The sequence below is a fragment of the Felis catus genome, chromosome B3 (genome assembly GCF_018350175.1).
Source record: "Felis catus isolate Fca126 chromosome B3, F.catus_Fca126_mat1.0, whole genome shotgun sequence".
Taxonomy (NCBI): Eukaryota; Metazoa; Chordata; class Mammalia; order Carnivora; family Felidae; genus Felis; species Felis catus.
Window position 1 is genome coordinate 138,920,533 of NC_058373.1, and position 25,105 is coordinate 138,945,637.

Below are 25,105 nucleotides of genomic sequence, written 5' to 3' on the forward strand. Positions count from 1 at the left end.
AACCCCTCCAGCAACCCTGTTTGTTTTCTATATTTAAGAGTCTCTTATGTTTTGTCCCCTCCCTGTTTTTGTATTATTTTTACTTCCCTTCTAAAATCATTTATAAAAGTATTTTTGATCCTGGGGTCGTCATGAAGGGTGCTAGTTTGCTTGGAGAAACTCCTAGGAAGCAAGAAAAATATGAGAGTGAATATATATAATCTCTTTGGGATATGTGGTTAAGTGTGCTGTTTTTTCATTTAATATGTAATTTACTGGAAATCAGAGTAGTGTGTGAAGGAGAATTCTCAAATGGTTACACAGTTTTGAGGGCTACCTTTTTGTTGTCAGTTTTGTGGAATCTGATGATAACAATTTGTTTATTGACAAAAACATGCACTAACCAGGACATGATGAATGCATTTATTGGGTTAATTTTGTATATTTTAATCATATGAGATGCTACATAAATTTGGAAAATAGAACATTAATGTAAGGTATTAGTGCTTGGTACTCAGGTGAATCCCCAGCTCTGTGAATTAACATGGCTTTTGCATAGGTCTGCAGTTTAGGTTACAGGAGTAGGAAGAAGGATCTGACATGAATTAATTGCTCTAACAGGTATTATATCTGACATACTTATTTAGTAAATGTTACTATAAAACCTGAGTTAAAATTGAGACAGTGCATAGCTGGACCAGGAGACATTGACTAGATGATACACAGACCAATGGCTAACTTAGAAACAATCAGGATGGCTGTCCTGGCATCCTTAGGTCTGTGTTGGTATCAGAAGACAAAGTATAGAACACAGCCCAGCGTTCACAGTATAAACCAGAACCCAGTGGACAAGTATTAAACGCATAATGGAGCTTCCTGCATGGGACTCTTGCATTTGGCATGTTGCTGCTTAAGTATAGTACTTCAATTTTTCTTTTTTGAACTTCAGTTTTTTTTTGAATTTCAATTTAAAAAATACATATTTAGAACTTGGAAAGAAAAGGAGAGGTGTGTATGTGTGTAAAACGAACACTTAATTTTTTAGTGAACAGAGTTGGGAAAAATAATTGATCCAGACGTTATGTTCTTTCCTTAGGCCTTTCCTCATTTTGTATGTTATTCGATTTTTTTCCCCTAAGGTTTATTTATTTATTTTGAAAGTGAGCGAGCTCTTACATGCAAGCCGGGGAGGAGCAGAGAGAGTGGGAGAGAGGGAATCCCAAGCAGGCTCCTTACTGCCAGCATGGAGCCTGATGGAGGGGTTGGGGGAGGGCCCAAACCCACGAACTGTGAGATCATGACCTGAGCCGAAGTCGGACACTTAGCGGTCTGAAGTCAGCACTTAACTGACTGGGGCACCTAGGCACCCTGGACTTGTTAGTTTTTAAATAATAATTGTGTTACTTACCTTTAGAGCTGTTGTCCATTGACTTAGAATTATTTTAACAAAAAGAATAAAAAACCACTGGTTTCATTGAAAAATTACTGGAGTCGAATTAATTTCTGAAAGCATTTCAAGCATGCCACGCCTTTTTTTTTTTAAAAAAAACCAGTTATATTAAAATCCTACTGATTGTAAAAATTGGGAATCCTCTTAAAATGGAAAAAACTTTTAGACTAGCATCACTGTGGAAGTGTGAACCTCTTATCACAGATGTGTAAGGTTTAGTGTGAATATAGTGCCTCCCACTCCACAAGTTATGTTTGTTATTTGCCCTGTATTTTCTGAATTTTATTCATTGTGAGTCAGGTACTAAGTTCTGTTTGTGGGGAGTCTCTTGTATTGGTTAAATGGTGTTTTTGTAGCTTGTTAATCGTTGCTTTAGAAATAACTATATAACAGATTTTGGCTCCTTTTCCCGAAGTAAAATTTTTTTCAGAAATTCACTATATTCCAGATTGTATTTTCTCTACCAGTATGTTTGATCTGGATTTTTCCAGCTTATTTAGATACTTAGGTAGTGGCAAAGTTAAACTCTTTGGAGTGGGAAGAGAAATAAAGTTTTCTTTTTTGCTCACTTGCTTTTGGTTGGTTACTTTTTGTGGTGAGATGTCTTTGAGATGTCTTTGAGAGGAAGCTTTTCGGGTGGGCAGGGAACCATCTATGTTTAGCAATGCGTTTTATGAAAGCGGTTCTAGTCAAGCGATTTGTTTCAAATTGTAGAACTTCTTTGGCAGTAATTGTATCCAATTTTGTTTGCAGTCCAGTTACGACGCAGGGATCACAACAAACACAGCCGCCACAGAAGCACTATGGCATTACCTCTCCTATCAGCTTAGCAGCCCCCAAGGAGACTGACTGCCTCCTTACACAGAAACTCATCGAGACTCTGAAGCCCTTTGGGGTGTTTGAAGAGGAAGAGGAACTGCAGCGCAGGTGAACTCACCCGCCCGCGTGTGTTTCTTTTCGTGTATAATTTTTTTATTACTGTAATAAACTAGTTTTGAGGCCTTAACCTACTCAGAAAGCCAGAATTCTCCTCTGAAATTTGTCTTTTTCAGACAGCAGCAATACTTAGCAAAACCTTTTTTTTCTACATAGAATTTTATTCCCTTAATTTTGAATTTTGATGCTTTTGGGTTATTACAGTACAGATTTGTCAGAAGGGGAGTGGCTGACTCAGCTGAAGGAACGTCTTGGCCAGTGTGACGTTGCCTGCCTGCATGGCGTTCCCTACCGTGTGCTTACTTTCTGGAACTTAAAAACTGGTTACAGTCTGGGGAGCCGCCTATCGAGCACCGATTCTCATTTGAGTTAGGAATGAAACAACTTGATACTTGATTGATATTTGCTCTTTTCAACAGGATTTTAATTTTGGGCAAATTAAATAACCTGGTAAAAGAGTGGATACGAGAAATCAGTGAAAGCAAGGTAAGGTGACGTATTCGTATGTGAAATAATTTGCCAGCTGAACACAGCGGTAGTCTTAAGTAACCCCGTTCTTCCTAGAATGGACTTAGTCTTCACTGCAGAGTTTGTTTTAGACCATTGGTTTGATATTTTGTTTCTAGTTATTTTGAAAGCTGGGAAAACAACTGAATTCAGTGACTTATAAGTACTGTCTGGTTGCCATATTTAAAACTGAAACTCAGTAATTACTTATGCTTCACAGAAATAATAGATGTTTCCCTGAAGAGGTGCTTTAAAAATGTATATTAAGTATTTGAGAATCTTGTTACCTTTTAAGCAATCCTACAGCAACGAACAGTTTTTAGGTTTTTGGATAGTATACTCTCAAACTGAGTATGTTTAGTTTTTTATAACATTCTCTGAGTTCCTAAAACTTCATTATGAAAAATCATATATATATATATATATATATATATATATATATATATATATATATATATATATATATATATGGTTGTTGTATCCATGATGGGGCTTTTGGTAAAGGAAATATATTCTCAGAGTTGTGTGGGGAATTCATTTGACCCATTTTTACAAGTTGCATAGGGGTGCCTGGCTGGCTTAGTCAGTGAAGTGTGTGACTCTTGATCTCAGGGTTGTGAGTCTGAGCCCCACATTGGGGGTAAAGATTATTAAAAAAAAAATTGCATAGATAGTGGTAATTTTCCCATGGCAGTACAAAATGCATATTTAATGTATAACACAACTGAAAAATTGATGGAAAGAGAACCAAGGGTAAAGAAAACCTGAGAGAGATGTTAACATAGAAGAAAGTCTTGGTTTTAGTCAAGTTTATAATATTGTTTTCTTGAAACCATGTGTATATATTTCAAGTAACTGATTAAAACTTCAGCACTGGGAGTATTGTAAATAGGAGATTCCGTGTAGTACATGTTTCTCATTGATAGAATTCCTGATACGAATGAGATTTTTTTTTTTTAATCAAAAAACTTTTTTAAAAATATTTACTTTTGAGAGAGGGAGACAGAGCATGAGCAGGGGAGGGGCAGAGAGAGGGAGAGAGACACAGAATTGGAAGCAGGCTCCAGGCTCCGAGCTGTCAGCACAGAGCCCGATGAGGGGCTCAAACTCACAAACCGTGAATTCGTGACCTGAGCCGAAGGCGGACGCTTAACCGACTGAGCCACCCAGGTGACACCCCACGAAGGAGATTTTTAAAAGGAAGTTCTTTTTGAGCTGAGCAGAAGATTTCCAAACTTAAGTATTTTGTCCTCCTTTATCGAACTTCGTGTTTCCTTAACTGCAGCCAAGTAGACAAAGCCAGGACTTAGATTTATTTGATGTGAAAAATGCATATTGCTTCATTGATAGTTTTGTTTCATCTACTTCCTCAAGTGCCTCCTCGTAAGTTTCTTTAACCAGTAATTCTTGATAGAGTTCTTCCTGCTGGTTTTTCTGAGGGTAGAAATTTTGTTTGGATTAATGAAATTAATGCTCATTCCTGTTCAAATTTATTGGTGTCCTTTTCTGTATAGCTTAACTGCAAGTATTAAGTTGGTTAGAGAATGGGACTGAGGTTAGGCTTCATAAATTTTGATCTTTTGTGTTTGCCTTTTGTAGAGAGAATTTCTTCCTCAGTTTTAAGACTTGATATAGGATTTCTTGATGTTGACACTGTTGGTATTTTTGGATCAGATAGTTCTTTTTTAAGGTTGCTATCTATCCCTGGCCCCATTTTTACTAGATACACCGCCCCTGTCCTCCCTTCCCCCCCATCTCTCCAAATTATGACCCAAAATATTTCCAGATGTTGCCATATGTTCCTTGAGGAGCAGTGATTTAATATATAGTTCCAAATCATTTTTAGTCTTTTGGGAGGGGGGGAATTATATAAAATTTTGATTTTACTTCAGTTGTCTTGTTTGCCGTCTATATCCTAAGACTTAAAAAACAAAACAAAACAAAACAAAACAAAACTTGCAACTTAAAATACTTTTCTGTGCCCCGAATTGAGGAATCTTCATTCTTCATTTCTGGGTAACAATTATTATTTTTTAAATTATTATTATTATTTTTTTTAATGTTTATTTATTTTTGAGAGAGACAGAGACAGAATGAGAGTGGGTTGGGGCACAGAGAGGGGGAGGCACAGAATCTGAAGCAGGCTCCGAGCTGTCAGCACAGAGCCCAACGCGGGGCTCGAACTCACAAGCTGTGAGACCATGACCTGAGCTGAAGTCGGATGCTCACCCAACTGAGCCACCCAGGCGCCCCATGGGTAACGATTATTGAAATAGCTATAAACATGTTAATGTCTAAATGTGTACTAATACAGTAGCCACTAGCCACGTGTGGGTATTTCAGTTTAAATGAAGTAGAATTAAATATTCAGTTCCTCAGCCAAGCTAGCTGTGTTTTCAAGTGCTTAATAGTGAAGTGAAGCTGATGACTACTATATTGGACAGTTCTTTAGAGCTTGCTCGTCTAGAAGATTCGTGTTTTACTAGGAAGTCAGTGTTCTCAGGTAGCTTCTTCCTAACTCCCTTTGTAGACCTATTTCAGCAGCATCTTACTGGGTTAATTTAAATAACCAGGCCATCTTTGCATGTGAAGTTTTTAGTTTTCAAAATATAGACAAAAAAATGTAATATTTTACATACAGATCGTCTGTTTTCTGTAGGTGATGATTAAAAGTGTCTTTAAAAAACAAGGGAGTCCCTGAATCTTTATGATTGATTGTTAGGGTTTTGGAGTATGAAGTAACACTGTTTATGTTATTTGAGGGAGGTGAGGAATGATTTGGGGTTTGGTAGTGAATCAGACTTTACTGAGGAATTAGAAAGTGAAGAGAAACATTGACCTGGCACACGTTAAAATTGTTTTTTGTTTGGGCATGTATTATCCTTCCTTCCAGTGGCATTAAATACTCACCATAGTGAGTACTGTGGGTCAGGAAGATGAGTACCAGGGTCAGGAAGATGATTTTTAAATGCTTTCCTTTCCTCTTTCTGGGTGTTTCTCCTCTAAGAAACTGTCAGTAAGTTTTCTGTTCAGTCATCCCACCAAAACCTTTTGAGAATCTGAACTATTATGTAGCCGTATTGGCCTTAAAGTCACTTTTGATAACGGTAAAATTATACTGTGATGTACTATGTGGGGTATTCAATATGATCATTGAATGTAATCTTCTAAGCAGTCAGAATATGTGTTTTTTTAATATTCTAACATTCATGATGGGTGCAACATCTTAGTCATGAATAAAAATGAGTAAAAATCTGCTTCTAACATGGCTCCTATGGAATTACACACTCTCAGTCCTCTTTTATAGCAGTTTCCAGAAATGTGGCAAAATTCTAAAGTGGTTTGGGTCACTAAAGAATGCTCATTAAAAGTTGGAAATTGCCTGAATTTCAAAATTGGTTGACATATGAAGGCCTGGTATTTTGTAGAGCTTATAGAGTTTGTTTTGCCTCCATAAATGTGCACTGAATTCTTACTTGGAGTTGTTTTTTTTTTTTTTCTTTTTTCATATATAGTGCTATTTGCAGTAATTTCCTTTGTACTCCCCTGACAAAATACCCATTTTTTTTGTTTCTTTAAACAGAATCTTCCACAATCTGTAATTGAAAATGTTGGAGGAAAAATTTTTACATTTGGATCTTACAGATTAGGAGTACATACAAAAGGTAAATACTGTTTTAATTATCTTGAGACGGAGAGTACTTGTTTTAGTTCTTAAACATCATAACGACACATTCGTCTCAGTTACCTCTGTATCATACAGCTTAGGTTTGCGTGGGAGATGGAGTACTTCAAGGGGCCTAAAGTTGGTTAAGAAGATAAAGATGCCTTCTAAACCTGCACTGTCCAATACAGTATTAAGTAAATGAAAAAATTCAGTTCTGTACAGCATAGGGAATATAGTCCGTAGTATTGCAGTGACGTTGTATAGTAATATGGTAACTGAGAGTGGTGAGCACAGCATAATGTATATATAATGTTGTTGAATCACTATGTTGCACACCTGAAACTAATACAAGATTGTATGTCAACTGTACTTCAATTAAAAAAAAAATGCAGTGCCTCCCGTGTTGCAGAGTGCGGATATAGAACATTTTTCTCATTGGAGAGTTCTTTTTTGGACAGTGCTGTTCTCTACATCATTTCCTCTACCTGAAGAAAATGAAGTTGGGAGATCAGAACAAAAATGAATTAAAGCTTTTAAAAAAGACCTGTAGATTTTCTTTTCTGCTTGCTTTTTTTTTTTTCTCTTCCCCATGCTTTTTTTCCCCCCACAGTTGTAAAATACAGTTAAGCAAAAAAACGAGCCAAAACAGTGTGTATCTGCAGCCACTGGTAATCACTGGCAGTATTTTCTCACTTGCACTTGTAGTTTTTTCCTACCCAGTGAAAATGTTGTCATGGCAGAGAACATTTATGGGCTCCTTAATAATAAGCTCTCGTCTTCATGATCTTATTTATTCCTCAGTACTCTTATTCTCAGCTAACAAATAGAAGTCTGAGACTTAAAGAGGCAATAGGCTTGGACAGTTTCTCCCAGTCATGTCTTGGCGGAACCAGGATTCTTCAGCCATTAACCACAGGCTTCTGTGTTAAAAGTGTCTGCCAGTGTAGTGTTCTCTTTGTTCTGGCCTCCTTCCTCCCCATCTCCCGCTGCTCCGTGCCAGTGGTAGTTAGTGCATTTGCTTCTGATGTGTCCTGTACGGGTACGCTTTCCTCTTTCATGTATGTGCTAAATATACAGCCTTCAGAGTAATGCCTTAGCTGTTGAGTCTTCTAGGAGAATGACTGTGTTGACCTGATTCCACATTGATCTCTCCCTTTTAGGATCCTGGTTCTTGATTTAAGTCATCTCTTTTGTGTTTCCCCTATGTACTCTGTGCTGGCCTACTATCAGGCACTGAATTTGTAACAGATATCTTACATTGGTCTGCCTCTTTTATTCTTGCCAGTGATCCTTTTTGAAGTTTATTCTATAGGTCCCATTTAGGGTCCAGATAGAGGCCTGTAAGTACCAGTCACAGAATGTGTAGAAGAAAACCGTGTGTGTGTGAGTGTGTGTGTGTGTGTGTGTGTGTGTGTGTGTGGCTTGCTAATGAACATGGCTATGACTAGCAACATCAGGATGTTGGGTGTATTCTTGAATAGTTCCCCCTCTTCACCATTAAAGTCCTATCTGAGTCCCCTTTGTTTGACTCCCAGGTCCCCTGGGCCGCTATAAATAGGATGCTGTAGGAAAAAAATCCCATCAATTAAGATGATGTTTTCCCTATATTGACCAGTACTTTCTTTAAGGGGAAGGGCACATTTTTAGAGGCTCACCGGTATAATGTTAACAGAATCTCAACATCAAGTACTGCCATGATAAGATGTAAAATAATTTTCTTGTAATAGTAATTAGTGGTTGATGGGCTTAATTTTTTTTAGGTGCCGATATTGATGCGTTGTGTGTTGCACCAAGACATGTTGATCGAAGTGACTTTTTCACCTCATTCTATGATAAGTTGAAATTACAGGAAGAAGTAAAAGATTTAAGAGTGCGTAAATGTTTGGGGTGAAAGGGGAGGAGTTATAAACATCAGTGAACTGAGTGAATTTTATGGTGTAGCCATCATTTATTGAGCTCTTGCAGTTCGCCAGACCCTTTCAAGGGCTTAACATATATGCTTGCATTTTACTCTTTACAACAAGTCTGAAATCATAAATTTAATCCCATGAACAGAGTAGGAAATAAGGCAAACAAAATAAACATTAAGCGATGTAGCCACAATGACATATCTGAGTGGCAGAAATCAAGGATTTGAACCTAGGTTTGTCTGATTCAAGAGCCTAGTGTCTTAAAGCTAGTTGCTGAGAACCTAGTCTTTGTCAGGCATTTTGCTAAATAATGTATAAGCAGTTTCAAATAATCCCATTCACTTACAATTGCTAAAACTAGTATAGGTCTAATCTGTACTTGCAGCGACACTGAGTTTATTTAATTTTCTTACAGGCTGTTGAAGAGGCATTTGTACCAGTTATCAAACTGTGTTTTGATGGGATAGAGGTAAGGCAGTTCTTGCTGGGTGTAATTTTGATTGGGGTAGGCTGAAAGTTTATTTTAATTGCTGAGTTGGTATGATACTAAAATTTTTTTGGGGGGGTGCCTAGGTGGCTCAGTCGGTTAAGCGTCCGACTTCAGCTCAGGTCACGATCTCACAGTTCGTGAGTTTGGGCCCTGCATCGGGCTCTGTGCTGACAGCTTAGAGCCTGGAGCCTGCCTCGAATTCTGTGACTCCCTCTCTCTCTGTTCCTCCCCCGCCCATGCTCTGTCACTCTCTCTCCTTCAAAAATAAATAAAAACATAAAAATTAAAATTTTTTAACGGAATTGACTCCCTGTTCTTTGTACAATATCAGTTTTAGTCTTTTAAAAAGAGCCTCATGAAATTGAGAGCTAAAATATAGGCAGCAATAACACAACATTGACTTTGAAATGCTTCTGTGGAACCATTTACTTGGTAGGTTCTCCACATGCAAATTTTATAGACTTTTAGTCTCATTAAGGCAATAACACAATCTATTTTTGCAGCTAGAACTTTGCCTTGACCTCATTTAAATGAAATATTTAAGAAGTTTAGAGAAAACTGTGACCTGATATTGTGTATGCAGAGATATTTTTCTGGGAGGGGAGGATTTAGGAGTTCAAATTCTTGAGATGACACTCATTTCTGTCTGCTACTTTCCACATTTGTAGAGAAGGCAGTTGGAACAAAGCTGATAAGACAGTGAAGCGCCTTCAGTTACCTGTGTCACTTCTGCCGTATGTAATGGTGCTGGGAAGCCACTGGTAGTCATAGTGCAGATTGTAAAATTCTGAAAACTGGAAGGGTAATGCTTTATTGTTTACAAAAAAAGCGACTTCTATAATTGCTACATAAGATGCCCAGCTCCATCGTCCTTGAAAAGTAGATATAAAATAAGTACACGTTAAATGTTAAATTTAGTAAAGGTCCTTAATAAGTTGACATAAAATGTTAAATTGAGTAAAGGTTTGTCAGGTTTAGATAGATTTGTTGTCAATGTTTAAATAAATATAAAACCGTCTGTAACGTATAGCAGTGCCCTGTTTTCCCCAAAGGAACGTTATCAAAAGATAGGAGGTTGTGTTTTGGTGGAAGACCCAACTCAATTGTGTAAACTTTTCAAGATGGAGATGAAAATCAAATAGTTACTCGAAATATTTAATGCATTCGTTTTCTGTCCATACGTTATATAAAAAAAACAGTTTTAGGGAATGTGTTTACATTGCAACATTTTAAAAATCATTTTATCCTAACTTTTTTTTTTTAAGTTTATTTTTATTAGAGAGAGAGAGTGCGTGTGCGCCATGCACCAGTCGGGGAGGGGCAGAGAGGTGAGAGAGACAGTCCCAAGTAGGGTCCATGCTCAGCGCAGAGCCCAACACGGGGCTTAATCCCATGATCGGGAGATCATCTTAATGGACTGAGCCAGCCGGCCACCCCCATTTTATCCTAACTTTAATTGGCAGTCTCCTTGAGTTGCTTTTTGAGGTATCTGTTTTTGTAAGCACATGATCATTATTTCTGTCTATATTGGAGGAGCTATTTGGATGTTGGAATTTGTTTCAATGGAACTTTTTTTTTAATTGTTTTTAATGTTTATTTATTCTTGAGAGAGAGACAGAGCATGAGCAGGGGAGGGGCAGAGAAAGAGAGAGAGAGGGAGACACAGAATCTGAAGCACGTTCCAGGCTCTGAGCTGTCAGCCTAGAGCCCGAAGCGGGGCTTGAACTCAACAAGCCGTGAGATCATAACTTGAGCTGAAGGTTGTACGCCTAACCGACTCAGCCACCCAGGTGCCCCCTCATTGGAACTTTTATCCTGTGCCACGAGGAATTATTTATAAAAGTGTACAGCTGTTTTTCTGGTCTATAGGTGCATGTTTGAGTGATTTTTCACAATAAGCTCTTAAAATACTGCTTTTTAAATTGATACTCTAAGAGGCTTATTTTAGACATAGACAGCATCTGAAGTTTTAGAACCATGAAATCATGCCCTCAGGAATAACAACCAAATCCATGCCGTTTCTTCGTGCTCTCACCTTTTCTTGAGGAAAAGGGAAAAAGTGTTGTCCGTTTCATTCTCTAAGCCTTCAGAATTAGCTAGTGTTTTTTTTTGGGTTGTTTCTATTTAGTCAAAACTAAGTTGGGGAAACATAGTGTAATGTTACAGATATGTAAGTTCTTAAACATAAGGAGCCCCCTTTTTACTGGCAGCTGTATTTGGGCTAAATGTAGGGATACTGGCCTTGTATTTGGGCACTGTATTGTTTCATATATGATCAATTCACAGTTCATATAGAGGGAGAACTAAACAGTTAATTTTGCGTTAATGAACTTTAGTAAATAAAACTTAGTAAGCATGACTAAAATAACAAGTAGGTATTTATTCAAGTTCTCTTTCATAGTGCTATGTTTTAACATCTGATTAAAATACCTGTGGTACAGGGGTGCCTGGGTGGCTCAGTCGGTTAAGCGTCTGACTTCGGCTCAGGTTATGATCTCGCAGTTCGTGAGTTCAAGCCCTGCGTCAGGCTGTATGCTGATGGCTCAGAGCCTGGAGCCTGTTTCAGATTCTGTGTCTCCCTCTCTCTCTTACCCTCTCCCTGTTCATGCTCTATCTCTCTGTCTCAAAAATAAGTAAACATTAAAAAATAATTTAAAAAAAAAATACCTGTGGTACAGATTCGTGTTGTTTGGCCTTTTGGAGGCATTGTCATGTTTATAGTTGATGAGAAGATCCTGTATTAAGAGTATTAAGTGTTTTGTTTTTTTAAAGAAATGCCTTAAAAATAGTTTGATGTATATGGAACATTGAGTTTTGTTTTTGTTCTAGATTGATATTTTGTTTGCAAGATTAGCACTGCAGACTATTCCGGAAGACTTGGACTTACGAGACGACAGTCTGCTTAAGAATTTAGACATAAGATGCATAAGAAGTCTTAACGGTATGTTAAAACCCACTTCCTTTTGTGTAGTAGCTGTTCTTGTCAAATATGAAATCGTTTTTAACTCAGATTTTGTAATGGAGCTTTTTATAGCCATGCTATTTACCCATAGCGAGTCAGATAAAATGCACGTTACTTAATAGCTAGACTGCCAGAGGGAGTTTATTTTATTCACTGGTATCTTGAACTGTTAAGGTGTTTTCTTTCTGGGACATTTAAAGACTGACATCTGTACTCTGTTGCTAGTGGTGTCGGTTTCACTGTCTAACCGAATTAGTTGTGATGATGATGATCCTTTGTAACCTTTTCAGATGTTGTGTTTAAAGGGGTTAATTTTGAACACTGTTGTATTTACGTTGCTTGCTGCCTTGCTATCAAAGAATAATTCTTGGAAACTTAGGGGAGGAAACCCTTCTCAGCATATCTGGACTGGAAGACGTTTTAATTTATCTGATGAAAGTTTGAGATGAGGTAGATTATAGTTCAGACTCTTTGGTTTATGGTAATACTTGTGATAGGAGATACAAGTTTTAGGTTTTTTATTTGCTTTTTAAATCAGTTAATGTTACTGATTCTGTGAAATGTTTTTATTTAAGTTTGACATCAGTCTTAGAAAATTGAAAAGAAATATGGTCATTAAACTTTTGATGATTTAATGTTCTGTTTTTTCACTCCCTGTTAATCAGGTTGCAGGGTAACCGATGAAATTTTACATCTAGTACCAAACATTGACAACTTCAGGTTAACTCTGAGAGCTATCAAACTGTGGGCCAAACGTGAGTTCAGAATTTGTTGGCTAGCTTATTAAAAATGTTTAAACTTTTGTTCAACACTAACTTTTCTTTTTGCTTTTCCCTTATCAACAGGCCACAACATCTATTCCAATATATTAGGTTTCCTCGGTGGTGTTTCCTGGGCTATGCTAGTAGCAAGAACTTGCCAGCTTTATCCAAATGCAATAGCGTCAACTCTTGTACATAAATTTTTCTTGGTATTTTCTAAATGGTATGTGTTTAGATTATATTAAAATAAAATTGATTGTAGACACTGAAGTTTAGTCTTATTTCTATGACATTTCTGCAGCTGGTTTCAGATTGAAATTTTAGTTCATGATGTAGCCATTTAGGTAGACTTGGGGAGATCATATTGTGTAGAAAATGGCAAGCCTAAATTCCGTTCCTTTTCCCTGGCTTTCCCAGGATAGTGAGGCAGGTGCTTTTTGTGCTTCCTTATCCTGCAAATAAACCCTGAATTTTAGCTGTCATGTCTGCTAAAATCCAATGAATGGTATCCGTTTCAGGAACTTTGGATAAAATTTATATATACCACTTCTTTTACTCTTTGGATTCTTCTAAACCTATAGGTCATTAGTTTTGGGAATTGTTTTTTGTTTCAGTTGCCCATTTATCTTTGGCAAAGCATTAAAAATGTAATTGTATGTAAAAAGCTTTTAAGAATATAAATGTGTAAAAAATGGCAATTTGTCATCCCTCGGAGATTAGTCATTGACCCAGGAGAGTTTTTTTTTTTTCCCTTAAAGCTTCCTCATTTCATTATGTTCACATTTGTCAAACATTATTTCTTTTAGAAAAGTAAGATAAAAAATTATTGCCAATTCATATTAGTTTCTTTGGCCTAAAAGATTCAGTTTCTTGATTTTTAATCAAACTGGTATCAGAGATTTGTCTTCCCACTCTATACCTACGAACCCTTGTACCTACTCCCTCTGCAAAAACAGTTCTTTTTAATTACTTTTATAAAAATTTGAGTTATTGGAAATATAATTTAGAACTATGCCACACTTTTCAGTACACATTCTGTTATTTACAGATTTGATAGCACTTAATCACATAGAATCAATTTTGAGGAGATTGACGACAGGATGTCAGGATTTCTGTAATGTTACACATACATAGCAAACAATATTTCTAAAAAGCTAAGCTTGATACTAAGGGTGGCAAATGTTTTCCAATTTTTAAACACTTCCATAAAGGACTGAGGTAGCTAACTCATAGAATGCATCTTGAAAACAACGTATTTGCGTCACAAGGTTTCATTACACATTTTCATGTTAACAACTTTTAAGTCGTGAGATAGAGAAAAATTTTCCAAATCAATTTCTGTAATTATTCATATTCCTTTGCCTAAATGAGTGAACTTTTTCATCCTCACTTGTCTTTGAACATAGCTAGTATAAAGAGAGGATTTTTATCTTTCAAGAGGGATTTATCCTGTTGAAGGTTGAGGTGAACACATCAAATGTCCTGGGATAGTACTGAAAAAAAAAGAATAACGCTTTATCAGTCTTTGAGAGTCAGAGAAGATGTTTTGACTTCAGCCTAAGAAAGCTACCAAATGGTTTAAGTTAATTTCATAGAGGAAAAGTATTTTGAGTGGTGTTAACATCAACAGAAAGGAGTAAGAGATTATATATATCAAGAGGGCAAAATGAATGAAGAAGGATCACATTCACAAATGCTGTATGTTTAACAAAATACGTTTAGATGGTAATATCCAATAGTCTTATCAAGTGCTACAATCTTTTTAAACAGGGAATGGCCAAATCCAGTGCTATTGAAACAGCCTGAAGAATGCAATCTTAATTTGCCTGTATGGGACCCAAGGGTTAGTGTATTATTTTTTCCCCTACAAATTCGCACTGTGCAATAACAAGTAAAAATCATCTGCATAATCTTCAGGGAGACTTCCCATCCTTTTACGTATGAGTGGACATGTCCGTATTACACTTTTTTTTTTTTTTTAGATAACATCAACTATAATTGTCCTCTGATGTGAGAAGCATAATTATGTACCCTGTAAACTCCATTTAATTGTACATAGTTTATAATATCAAGTTCACTAACATTTTAATTTATTCTATATAGAACTACCTTGTAAGTCAAAGCTGTGTGGGCATTTGTGCTTAAAAAAAAAAATAAAAGATACTCAAAATCCCTGTATTTTTTTATTTGATCTAAATGTTAAAATTGGGTTGTGGTAGGAGAACTGTCTAATGTTTACGTGTGGCAGATAACTTCTAAGCAGTATCGCTCTGATTATTATGATGTAATTTTAAAAATTGGTTGGGATATTTCAGATTACAAAAACCTGGTTGGGCTAAAAGAAGAGCTTCTTTTCTGCTTGATGGGAAATTACGACCTTTATCGCTTACTCAGTTTAAATGTTAACAAGCAATTTTTTAATTGATAAAAGAAACATAGGTTTCAATAAGACTTTAAGGTCTATAGATTCGATTTTCTACGTTAATTTGCTGTCTTATTGCAGTATTGAAAATAATGTCAGTTTTAAATTCTGTTCATTACATCAAGCTATGTATTTTCAAGTTTTCCAAACCCCAAGCATTTAATTTTGGAAGGATGTGAGTTTACCATTTCCTTTGTGGAAATATGTCACGTATCATTAGTATACAGATTAAGTTATTAAGTCATTTCATTTTTTTCTTAAAACGGTACCACCATGGGTAACCTAGTCTCCGCATGTGTTAATAAGTTTATACGTCCTTTAAGTTAACGGTACATTAAAAACTACGTTTCCATCTTGTTTAAAATTTGTTTTGCACAGAACACTGTTAGGACGTTTCCGAAAAGTATAATTATGTGTGCATCCCCATTTCTGTTGTTGAAAAAAGAAAAACTAAACATCAGTAGATGCCCAACTAGAACTTTTTTTGCCCGACAGGTACACTATTTAAGGTTGCCAGAATAGTCATGCCCAAATGATTGAAGCAAACCTTTAGTTTAGACCAAATCTCTGATTCTATAAAGAAATTCTGTAAAAACAATGTCTCCTTACATGGTTTTTCTTTCTCAACTCCAGCTATGAGTGAACTAAAATTTAATCATTGGTTCAGTTTAACAAGGGGTAAAAAGTCCAAGTATCTGTTGCATATGTACTTGAAGAAACTGATTGGCTGTTGTTGTATGTAGGTAAACCCCAGTGATAGGTACCATCTTATGCCTATAATTACACCAGCATACCCACAACAGAACTCCACGTACAATGTGTCCGTTTCAACACGGATGGTCATGGTTGAGGAGTTTAAACAAGGTAAGTGTTTATCCTTATGCTCTCCTTTATACACGAAGGATTTACATACCATTGTAGACCCAGTTATACAGTTGAAATTGAAGAAAGCATTCACTGAAGTGGGTTTTGGTGTTTATTGATTGATTACAGTATATATTTGAGAAGTGACTTGAAAAGCTCCGTTCAATTCCTTTGAGGCAAATTATGTTTGATTATATACTGGAAAGTTAACCAGTTTAAAGCTGTCTCCTTGGCTGTGCCTTTACGGGCTGCTTTAGTGCCATACCATTGCCATGTACAGTTTTAAATGCTACCAGTTTGTCTCCACTGGGTGACGTGAGAGATGCTTTTTACCAGGCACTGTATCTACTTGGAAAGAGCTTTGAGCAGGATTGGGGCCAAAGTGCCTATTATTTTGGAAAAACCTCTAAACTTCCATTCGCAGCAGTACTGTTAATTTCATTGCCTAAAAAGGTCTTTGAGGGAAGTAGCTGAAACAGGATTGTTTGATTTGCTTGATAATAGTCAAGGAAACAGAATTAGCTGTACCACTACCGGCTTCAAACTCAGAAGTGTAAGATTCTTTTCTGTAGTCTGAAGAGGCTCTTCATGGGAGGATGTCGCTTAGGAACATCAGGAAGCTTGTTTTTAGAAAGGCAAGAATCAGAGCTTTGGGGAAATTTTTCTTTCTTGGTTAACGACAGTGCTTCAGTTTTTGGAGAGAGTCATCCTATGAGCATGGCATTTAGTAATGGTAATTTACCAGAAACCTGGCTCTCAAAAAAGTCCTCCAGCTTTTTGAAAAGTGTGTATGTATGTAAGAGTCTCTGTGCTGTAAAGTCGATAGACCAAAATTGCTATTTGTTAAAGTTATGATTTTAGGATCATAGTGAATGCATGTGGTATGTTTAAGATCTTTAAAATTTTAGATTGTTAGACCGAAGCATGCCAACATTTTAATATGTTTTTAATTTAGGTCTTGCTATCACAGATGAAATTTTGCTGAGTAAGGCAGAGTGGTCCAAACTTTTTGAAGCTCCAAACTTCTTTCAAAAGTACAAGTATGTATTTTAAGGCATGTCAGACATGTTACTCTCTTAAGTAATGGTTTAATGGTAGCATATGTGACCTCTCTTCTTGCTAGGCTAATGTAGTTTAAATTTTCCTTCCTGTCACAAAGGTTGTGTTGATTTTAGTAAACCCCTTATTTTTTCTTTGTTGAGGTGAAGTGTAGCCCCTACCGTTTGCTACCTGGTGTAACCCAACTCCCACGTATGTAGCAACATCCATTCTGTAGGCGTCTCAGTCGTCACCTGAACACTCAATCTGTATGCTTTGGCAAAGGAGTGAGCAGTTGAAATCTGTAGTTACTGTTCTCTCTTAGGAAACTATTTCCAGCCAGCTCTGGAAACTTACCATTGAGATCCTATATGAACATAGGCAGAGCTAATAAAATGTCAACATAGAGTCAGGAAAGGGTTTCTAGTAAGTAAAGCACATGATTGGCCTACCATTTCCCCCTAATGTTAATAAAGCCCCTTCCGACATTGCTACAAATAATTTTCTTGGGATCTAAGTGGGTGTAATATTTTTTACTAATGGTTTTAATATAATGATAATACCATAGTACAGGTTAAAAGCCTGATTGTGTTGGTTTTGATGAAAATTGTAAGTTATAATAAATCTTACTTTTTAAAACGAAAAAAACGGACTTGCACTTTTATTTGCCCTGAGCTGAAAACTTGCCAAAGTCCCACTTAAAAATTTTTTTTTCTTTAATGCTTGAAACTTTCCTGACCATTTGATCTTGTGTTGGATTGTGTTTTGTAATAATCTAAGCAAGGTTGCTTTATGCTATTTCCCCGATTAAAAACAAGAATGATGACCTTCATGATGTCTCTGTGTTTTGTTTCTGTATCTTTTGCATGAAAAAGCAATATGGAGCCAGCTTAATTGTTGTGTTCTGGGAGCACTGCGTTGTCAGTAAAAAACTTAAATAGCATAACATTGAATGCTCATGTTTATTATTCCCCGTAAGTTTGTGCTTTTCCATTTGGCAGATTTTTTTTTTGTTTTTTTTTTTTGTTTTTGTTTTTATTTTAACCAATGTTGAGGAAGTACCTTTTGAACATTTAAACTAATAAACATATATTCTGATACTTTAAAAACTACAACATCAAAGTACTTAATTACTTGTATGGAGAATAAGGAAGAAACTGGTTTTGTAGAAAAGTATCAGCATCTCTTAATCCCTGAGAATCAAAGACGAAATTAGATTCATTCTTCCTATCACTTCCTGGTAGAACTCGAGGTGGGTAGAATGAGGTTTCTGAAATGGCTTCCTTCACTTGAAGAAAGATTAATTGTTGAAATTGAAACCTTGATAGTGTCATCTATTTGAATAAATTTGCATTACTAGAGCTTTGAAGGTTTTTTTTTTTTTTTTTAAACCTTGCTTAATCTTTTTTCTTTTAAAAGTTTTGAGCTGTCCTTTAACTGACACCAAATGGTCCCTATAAGGTCTTCAATGGACTGATTAAAAGGTTACAGATTATTTACTGGATTCTCTTGAAACAAATCATTTTAGGTGATCAAAAATGACTTCAAGCATGATGAGATATGAGGAAGTAGCAACAAATAGAGGGCATTCTATCAGAAAAATTTAAGTTTTAGCTGTGAGTCCTGGGAAAACAGATTTGAAAGCATGACAATAATGGGCTAGTTTCATCTTCCAAATCCTATTTGTATTTTTAACTTCTCCCAAAATGTTCTTCTTTAGAATAGTCTAGTGCTTACTATCATTAGAACGTGCAGGTAGTCACAGGTTTGAAGTTTTCCTTTTAACGTATCACGTGTAATACCCCCCAAGTGGGCTGTACAACTGAATCGAAATCCTTAGTTGTCTTTTGAGTCAGAGTTGGCTTAGTGTGTCCTGAAACCAGGGCCTTTGGTTATGTATTGGATCTTAGGTTGTAATATCCCTGCCTGTCATTCTTGGAAGGGTGGGAACCATGGGGGAAATTTCATTTGTCTTACAAAGCAGACAAGTCCATCTTCCAGATGATCTCAGTGTTCTTTGAGAAAAAGGGATAACCTCGCTCTGTTCAATTTTAAATAGCTACAAGAAGATAATTCTCATGTTTTTCCTTTAAGATTATTCAGGTTGACACATAGCAATAAAGGTAATCATCGTTGACATAGGAAATGTGAATACTTCATTCAGGTGTTCCATTTCAATTGGAAAAAGGAGGAGAGGTAACAGGGAGGGCCAACATGTTCTCTAGGGCGTAGGATTATAATTTCAAGGTGTATGTATGAATAGAATAATTAGCCTTAAAATGTTTTAAAAACTTAAAATACTAAACTGTAAACTTTTGTTTCTGAATTAAAGATGGAATTGTGAGGAGTTTTCTCTAAGATGATTATATTTTTCAGTGCACATATCTGAGTTGTAGTTTACCCAAGTACAATATTCTGATGAAATGGCCAGGAAACCTACTTACATACTATATTTTCGTTGGAAATAGTTATTAGGTAATGAAAGCAACTAAATTGTTCTTAGGAATTTTTAAATAGGTTTTAATTCATTTGGGATACATTTTTATAGTGAAAATAAATTTTGGGGGGGGGAAACATACTTTAAGTTTGGGTCAAGTTAATGACCATTGCATTAAGGCTTCAAAAGTGTCTCCTGAAAGCATTTGAACATCTTAAGCAAATTATAGTAGCAGTTGGAAATAGGGGATCACATTCTTTAGGACAGCAATAAGAAGATATATGTAGTCTAAATTTTGAAGTACTTGTTGGTTTTTCTATTCTCTGGTACAGATCTTAGGAATTGAATACCAGTTTTGGCTTTTAAAACTTTGTTAACAAACTTGGTTGGGATTTGGTTTCTGTTTCTTAGTGGGCTGAGTCTTTGTTTTATAAATGGATTCCTAACGGCAGGTTATTTCTGTTGAATGCAATTACTGTATTTAATATCTTCTTTAAATTTGCTTAAATGTGGCTGAGTGAAGGATATAACAAGAGTAGATTACCATGCCCCCCCCCCCCCCCCCGCATTGCAATAAGAACCAGTTTGAACTCTTTAAACTTTGAAATTTTAAACTTTAAATTGCCAACAAAATTATGTTCCAATGGATTGTATGTTTTGCCTCTGTAAATAGAGAACATTTGTTGTACTGAAGACTAAGGCGGTGATTAAGAACATCCATTTTAAGTGTTGTAAGAGTAGTTTAGAGACAGTTTTGTCCCCTGTACTAGGTGAATGCAGACATCTTGCTTTTTTTGTTTTTGTGTACATGCCTGCTTTTATAGTTTGTTGTCTCCTGTTGTAAGTTGTTAGACTTCTGTGAGCTCTTTCTCCATCTTCTCTCCCCCCCCCCCCCCCCCCCAAACTGTTGCCCATTTCCAGTCTCCCAGGGACTGGAAATAAGGTGACTGAGCTTGTTAGGATTTTAGTGGACTTAAGAGCATTTAAGGGCTCTGAGTGGGTTTCTGTGTTCGTAAGATGCATGAGCTTTTAGTGCTTTTATGTGACTTTTATTAACTTTTATTTACTTAGGCCATCTGTGTTTGTCCTATTTGGTTTGATCCAAATAATGCAGAACAAAGTAAACTGGTGGTGAAGGAAGTACTGGTCTGTATGGTTTGAACTGCGTATTCACGTACCTGTCTCCGTGTTTCCACATTTACATATGCTGCCTGTGTTCCCTTAAGTTTATAAGTATTTGAAGCCAACTCATTTGAACCTCACAGTTGCCCTGCCAGTAAGAGATGTTATTTTTCAGAGGACGCACACAAGTCTCGCACCTGGGTCACATAGCGATGAAGAATCGTGACTAGTTTTTAAATACTTAATGAGCGTAAATAATAAGCAAACAAATGGAATATTTTAAGGAAGAATGGTTAAAAAATGTTTTTTAACTTCCCAAATTTTCTCTATCCTCTGCCTAAATGTTTTTTCTCTCTCGCTCTCTTTTTTTTTTTCCAGATGACTAATTTGAACTGGGGTTAGTAGTTTTTTTTTCCTGGCCTAGGTCAGGTGTTTCGCTTTTGGCCTGAAAACCTCATTCGTCAGATGTGAACGATAAGGGGTTCAGCCTTTTAAAAGAGTAAACTAATTTAAAAATTTTCATCATACCCCAGCTTTCCAAACTAGTAACTATCCTTGGTAATGGTGTGAGTTTGCTTTCTGTGAGGTAGTTTCTGGTGAGAAGTTTGGCTTCTAGCACCTCTGAGATGGGTTCTGTAGAAGAGTATATTGGATGAAAGTTTTTTGGTATAAAATTATATGGATTATACTCTAGTTGTAAATAGTTTGATTTAAAAAGATTAAAAATAGGTATTTAGTTCTGATGGTATTTTGTGAAATGAAAACTTGCCTTTTCTCTGATGGAATTGGATTCCGCATAAAAATCAGATTTCTGTGTTGATCTCACGTTAGTGAAGTCTGCTTTTTTTTTTTTAAATAGAAGTTTACACTCTTCTTGAATAAAATCCTGAGGCCTACCTTCAGTATTCAGTTTAATTTTTGCTACCTTTTAATTTGAGTTAAAAAGCATGATGTGTTTGAACTGTTTTGAACTTACTGATAGAATATGTGTATTTAGTGATCCTGTTTTTGTGTCCAAAGCCATGGTGCGTTACTTCAATTAAAACAATTTTGTTTTAATATATTTTAGTGAGCAGCTTATAGATAGAAAGCACTCCATCAGAGTCTTTGGACCAAACCCATCAGTTCATGTTTATTCATTGTCCTTGAATTAAGCTGCTTTGGGGTAATTATTTATAAAATCACTCTTTTTTTTAGAAGAATTAAACTCACCAGTAGTTAGAAACTTGTGAAAATTAGCTTTAATGATTTTATGGACATACTGAGATTGCGATCCCCCCTTGCTAAATTGATGCTGATCTGTAACTGTCACAAAGCTATTACATTATGGTATTAATATCCAGCACAAAGCAGTTAAATAAAATAAATAGCATGTTGTCTTTATCTCCAAAGGCATTATATTGTACTTCTAGCAAGTGCGCCAACAGAAAAACAGCGCCTAGAATGGTGAGTATAAGATTAGACTTTACAGAAAAAATAAGCAAAAATCAGATAGCTACGGAGCACAGTAGGAGATGGGAGGAGGTTGTGCTCCCATCCAGTTTGGTTTGATTCATAAGCCGAGCTTTACTACTTGAAATGGAAGTAGAGGAATTTGGGGATCCATACACCATTTCCGTGTTTTTATTTCCCTTATGGAGATCCACGTATCGTTAACTGTATATTTAAGGTGCTTTGTTTTAGTGTCCTGATTTTTATCCTTTAAATATTTGCGGGGATGTCTTTTGTAACCTTCTTAGTTTGAAATGTGGCTTGGTTCTCCTTCCTCAGTTTTTGCATCAGCATTTTTGGTTAGAGCATGAGACCGGTTTTATCTGTGGACGTTCAGATGGTTGAACTGCTCTCACGTGTGTTTAAGTGTGAACTTGCTGTTACTGCTTTGCATAAACATACTTGACTTTGTGCATTTTATTTTATTTTTTAAATTAACCAGAATTTTCATTAATACTAAGTGACATTTGTTCAGGGTGGGCTTGGTGGAATCAAAAATCCGAATCCTGGTTGGAAGTTTGGAGAAGAATGAATTTATTACACTGGCTCATGTGAATCCCCAGTCATTTCCAGCACCCAAAGAAAATCCTGACAAGTAAGCAGTCTTCTAACTTAATCTAGTTTCCTCCTCTCCCTTTCAGCTTTTACTCATAGAAGCTTTTTATAGTCGATTTTCAATAACTAGAGTCCCTATTCCGTTGATCAGATAAGGCACAAAACCAATTTGAGATTTATAGTTTAGGTTTTCCGCATCAGAAACCTTGAAGAGAAAAACTATTTCTTGAGAAAAATCAATGCTAAAATAAATTGTTTTCTCTGATAATAGTCTAATGATGAGGTACCTATTAACTAATTAGAGTTCAAATTATGCAGATCAGCCTTTTAGCATTTCTTTACATTTCTCACCCCCACCCCCACCCCCACCCCCACCCCCACCCCCACCCCCACCCCCACCTTACTGTGCGGTGCTTGTTAGAATAGCTGCTATACCAAATATGTCTTGCTGTTTATCTTAATTTTTTAAAAAAGAACATGCTTTCATTTGACCTCGCAAAAATCCGATTTGTGATGGATTCTGGAACATTGAGAAGATCTGTTGGTAAAAGGCTCATGTTTTTCTTTTAAGAGTCTTTTATAGGTCAGTTTCTGGTTCAGTGGTTGCTGTATTATTACTCATACAAAATCTACTTTGCTTTATACTTTGTTGCATTTGGAACGTGAAGGGAGTTTGAGTAGCGAGCTTTAAAAAAATAAAGTAGCATTAAAGAAAGATTGAAAAATAGAAGTAATTGATCATTTGAGATTCTGCTGCAGTGGTTTAGCTGTTATTCTGATTTGTTTATACAGGTTATTTCCTGTTGCAGTCCTGTAAATGAGTTGTATATTTGAGCTTTTTGTAATTTTTTGTTGCTGTAATCTAAATTACTAAAAGACTGATATTTTCAGTAGATTATTAAGTCTACTGATAGAGATTCAAAAGTAGCTGAATCACCCATTGTTCCTGTTGTTATGCTGTAGTCACATTATTGTCCGTGCCACGTTTTTGATTGAGTTGTAACATTTTAAGGAATGTATGTTAAGTTCTAGTTAAATTTTTATATCTAGAATCACCTTTTTTGTTTCAGATTTTTCTAAAATGCATTATTCCTTTTCCCTCTTCAGTTTGAACCTAGTTTTTGTACTTTGGTGCCTTCGGGTCATTTTTTTGTACTTTGGTACTTTCGGGTCGTTGACGTTGGTCGTCAGCACCCTGTTCGTATAGGGTCGGGGTTGGGGCGGGAATGACAGGCATGGGGGAGGGCTTGGAGTAGTGATCGGGTTCGGGTTTAGAACTTAGTTTGCTTATACATTTGTATCCTGTTTTCCCACGTACCTCAGATTGTAACCACATTGATAACATTTTCATGAAATAAACTAGTAACGCTTTTCTTACTTTGCAGGGAAGAATTTCGCACGATGTGGGTGATTGGGTTAGTGTTTAAAAAAACAGAAAACTCTGAAAATCTCAGTGTTGATCTCACCTATGATATTCAGTCTTTCACAGATACAGGTATATCTCTACTTGGATGATCAAAACCCATAACTTGCATATTTGAATTTGTCTTCATGTATACCATAGCGATATTTGCAGTAACTGTTAATTTACTTGGGAATATTGAACAGTGGTTATCAAATTAATCTTAATGTTTTTGGATTAGGTATTAGTTTTGGTCATGTCTAAGATAAAAATGATTTTTTCGTATTGTAGATTTAAAGTTAAGGAGGACCATTTAAAATTTGTTCACAATTACTTATAAAATTGGATGCCACTTGAGTATTGATTGTGTGAAGGACTGAGTCTGTGTCTGACTGCCTCAGTGATCTTGAACTTTAGACATTTTCAAAGCTAGACATCTGGTAACTTGAAATTTTATTCTCTGTGTCAAATAATAGACTCCAGTGTTGATTCATGGGTAGAGAATAGGGTGATTAGAGCTACATTTCACATTAACCTATACCCTGAGATAGAAGGTAGTCCAGTTTAACTAAAGTGCACATGGTGGGTGTAGTTCACAGAACCTAAGGCTGTTCTGTGTGTGTGTGTGTGTGTGTGTGTGTGTATGTGTGTGTGTGTGTATAGGTGCACAACTTTCCAAGAGGATGGTGAATACACATGGAGAGAGTGATGAGTAGGGACTAACTCTTTTTTTCCTCTTACACATCTCCTTTTCTCCCCATTAAAAAAAAAGTTTAGTGTATGTCATTTTCACCTGTCCCCAATAAGGAGTTTTCCCCTAAGAACCTTCAACTGTAACATTAAACATTTTGTACCTCCTTAGAGGAGAGACAGAAATCGGTCCAGTTTGTTAAAAAGTCAGTATCGTACACTAAGTGTGAAGAAATGAAAGGAAAAGAGTGTGTCTTTCGGTGTGTAAATGCTCAGGTGCGGTGACTAGGAGGCAGACTCAAGTAGTCAGGTGATTACACGTATGTGCAGAATCGCCAGCAGCGTGACATCTGTGAGTTCCTGCAGGTGCTCTCTGTTGTGACCCAAGAGACCGCCAGCGGCAGGATTGCCATTGGTGACAC

General features: G+C 36.4%; 1 protein-coding gene across 7 annotated transcripts in view; it reads left to right on the forward strand.

Annotated features, from left to right (window-relative positions):
* Window positions 1-25,105, forward strand: part of PAPOLA (poly(A) polymerase alpha) — a 61,438-nt gene that overhangs the window by 14,582 nt on the left and 21,751 nt on the right. For all 7 annotated transcript variants that reach the window (XM_003987956.6, XM_019833614.3, XM_045060491.1 and 4 more), the window contains exons 2-15: window positions 2,183-2,356; window positions 2,785-2,851; window positions 6,456-6,537; window positions 8,300-8,409; window positions 8,865-8,918; window positions 11,769-11,880; window positions 12,567-12,656; window positions 12,747-12,885; window positions 14,433-14,505; window positions 15,828-15,948; window positions 16,904-16,988; window positions 21,938-21,991; window positions 22,512-22,631; window positions 23,977-24,086. In XM_003987956.6, coding sequence (XP_003988005.1) covers window positions 2,183-2,356; window positions 2,785-2,851; window positions 6,456-6,537; window positions 8,300-8,409; window positions 8,865-8,918; window positions 11,769-11,880; window positions 12,567-12,656; window positions 12,747-12,885; window positions 14,433-14,505; window positions 15,828-15,948; window positions 16,904-16,988; window positions 21,938-21,991; window positions 22,512-22,631; window positions 23,977-24,086 — 1,391 coding nt within the window. The remainder of the gene's footprint in view (window positions 1-2,182; window positions 2,357-2,784; window positions 2,852-6,455; window positions 6,538-8,299; window positions 8,410-8,864; window positions 8,919-11,768; window positions 11,881-12,566; window positions 12,657-12,746; window positions 12,886-14,432; window positions 14,506-15,827; window positions 15,949-16,903; window positions 16,989-21,937; window positions 21,992-22,511; window positions 22,632-23,976; window positions 24,087-25,105) is intronic.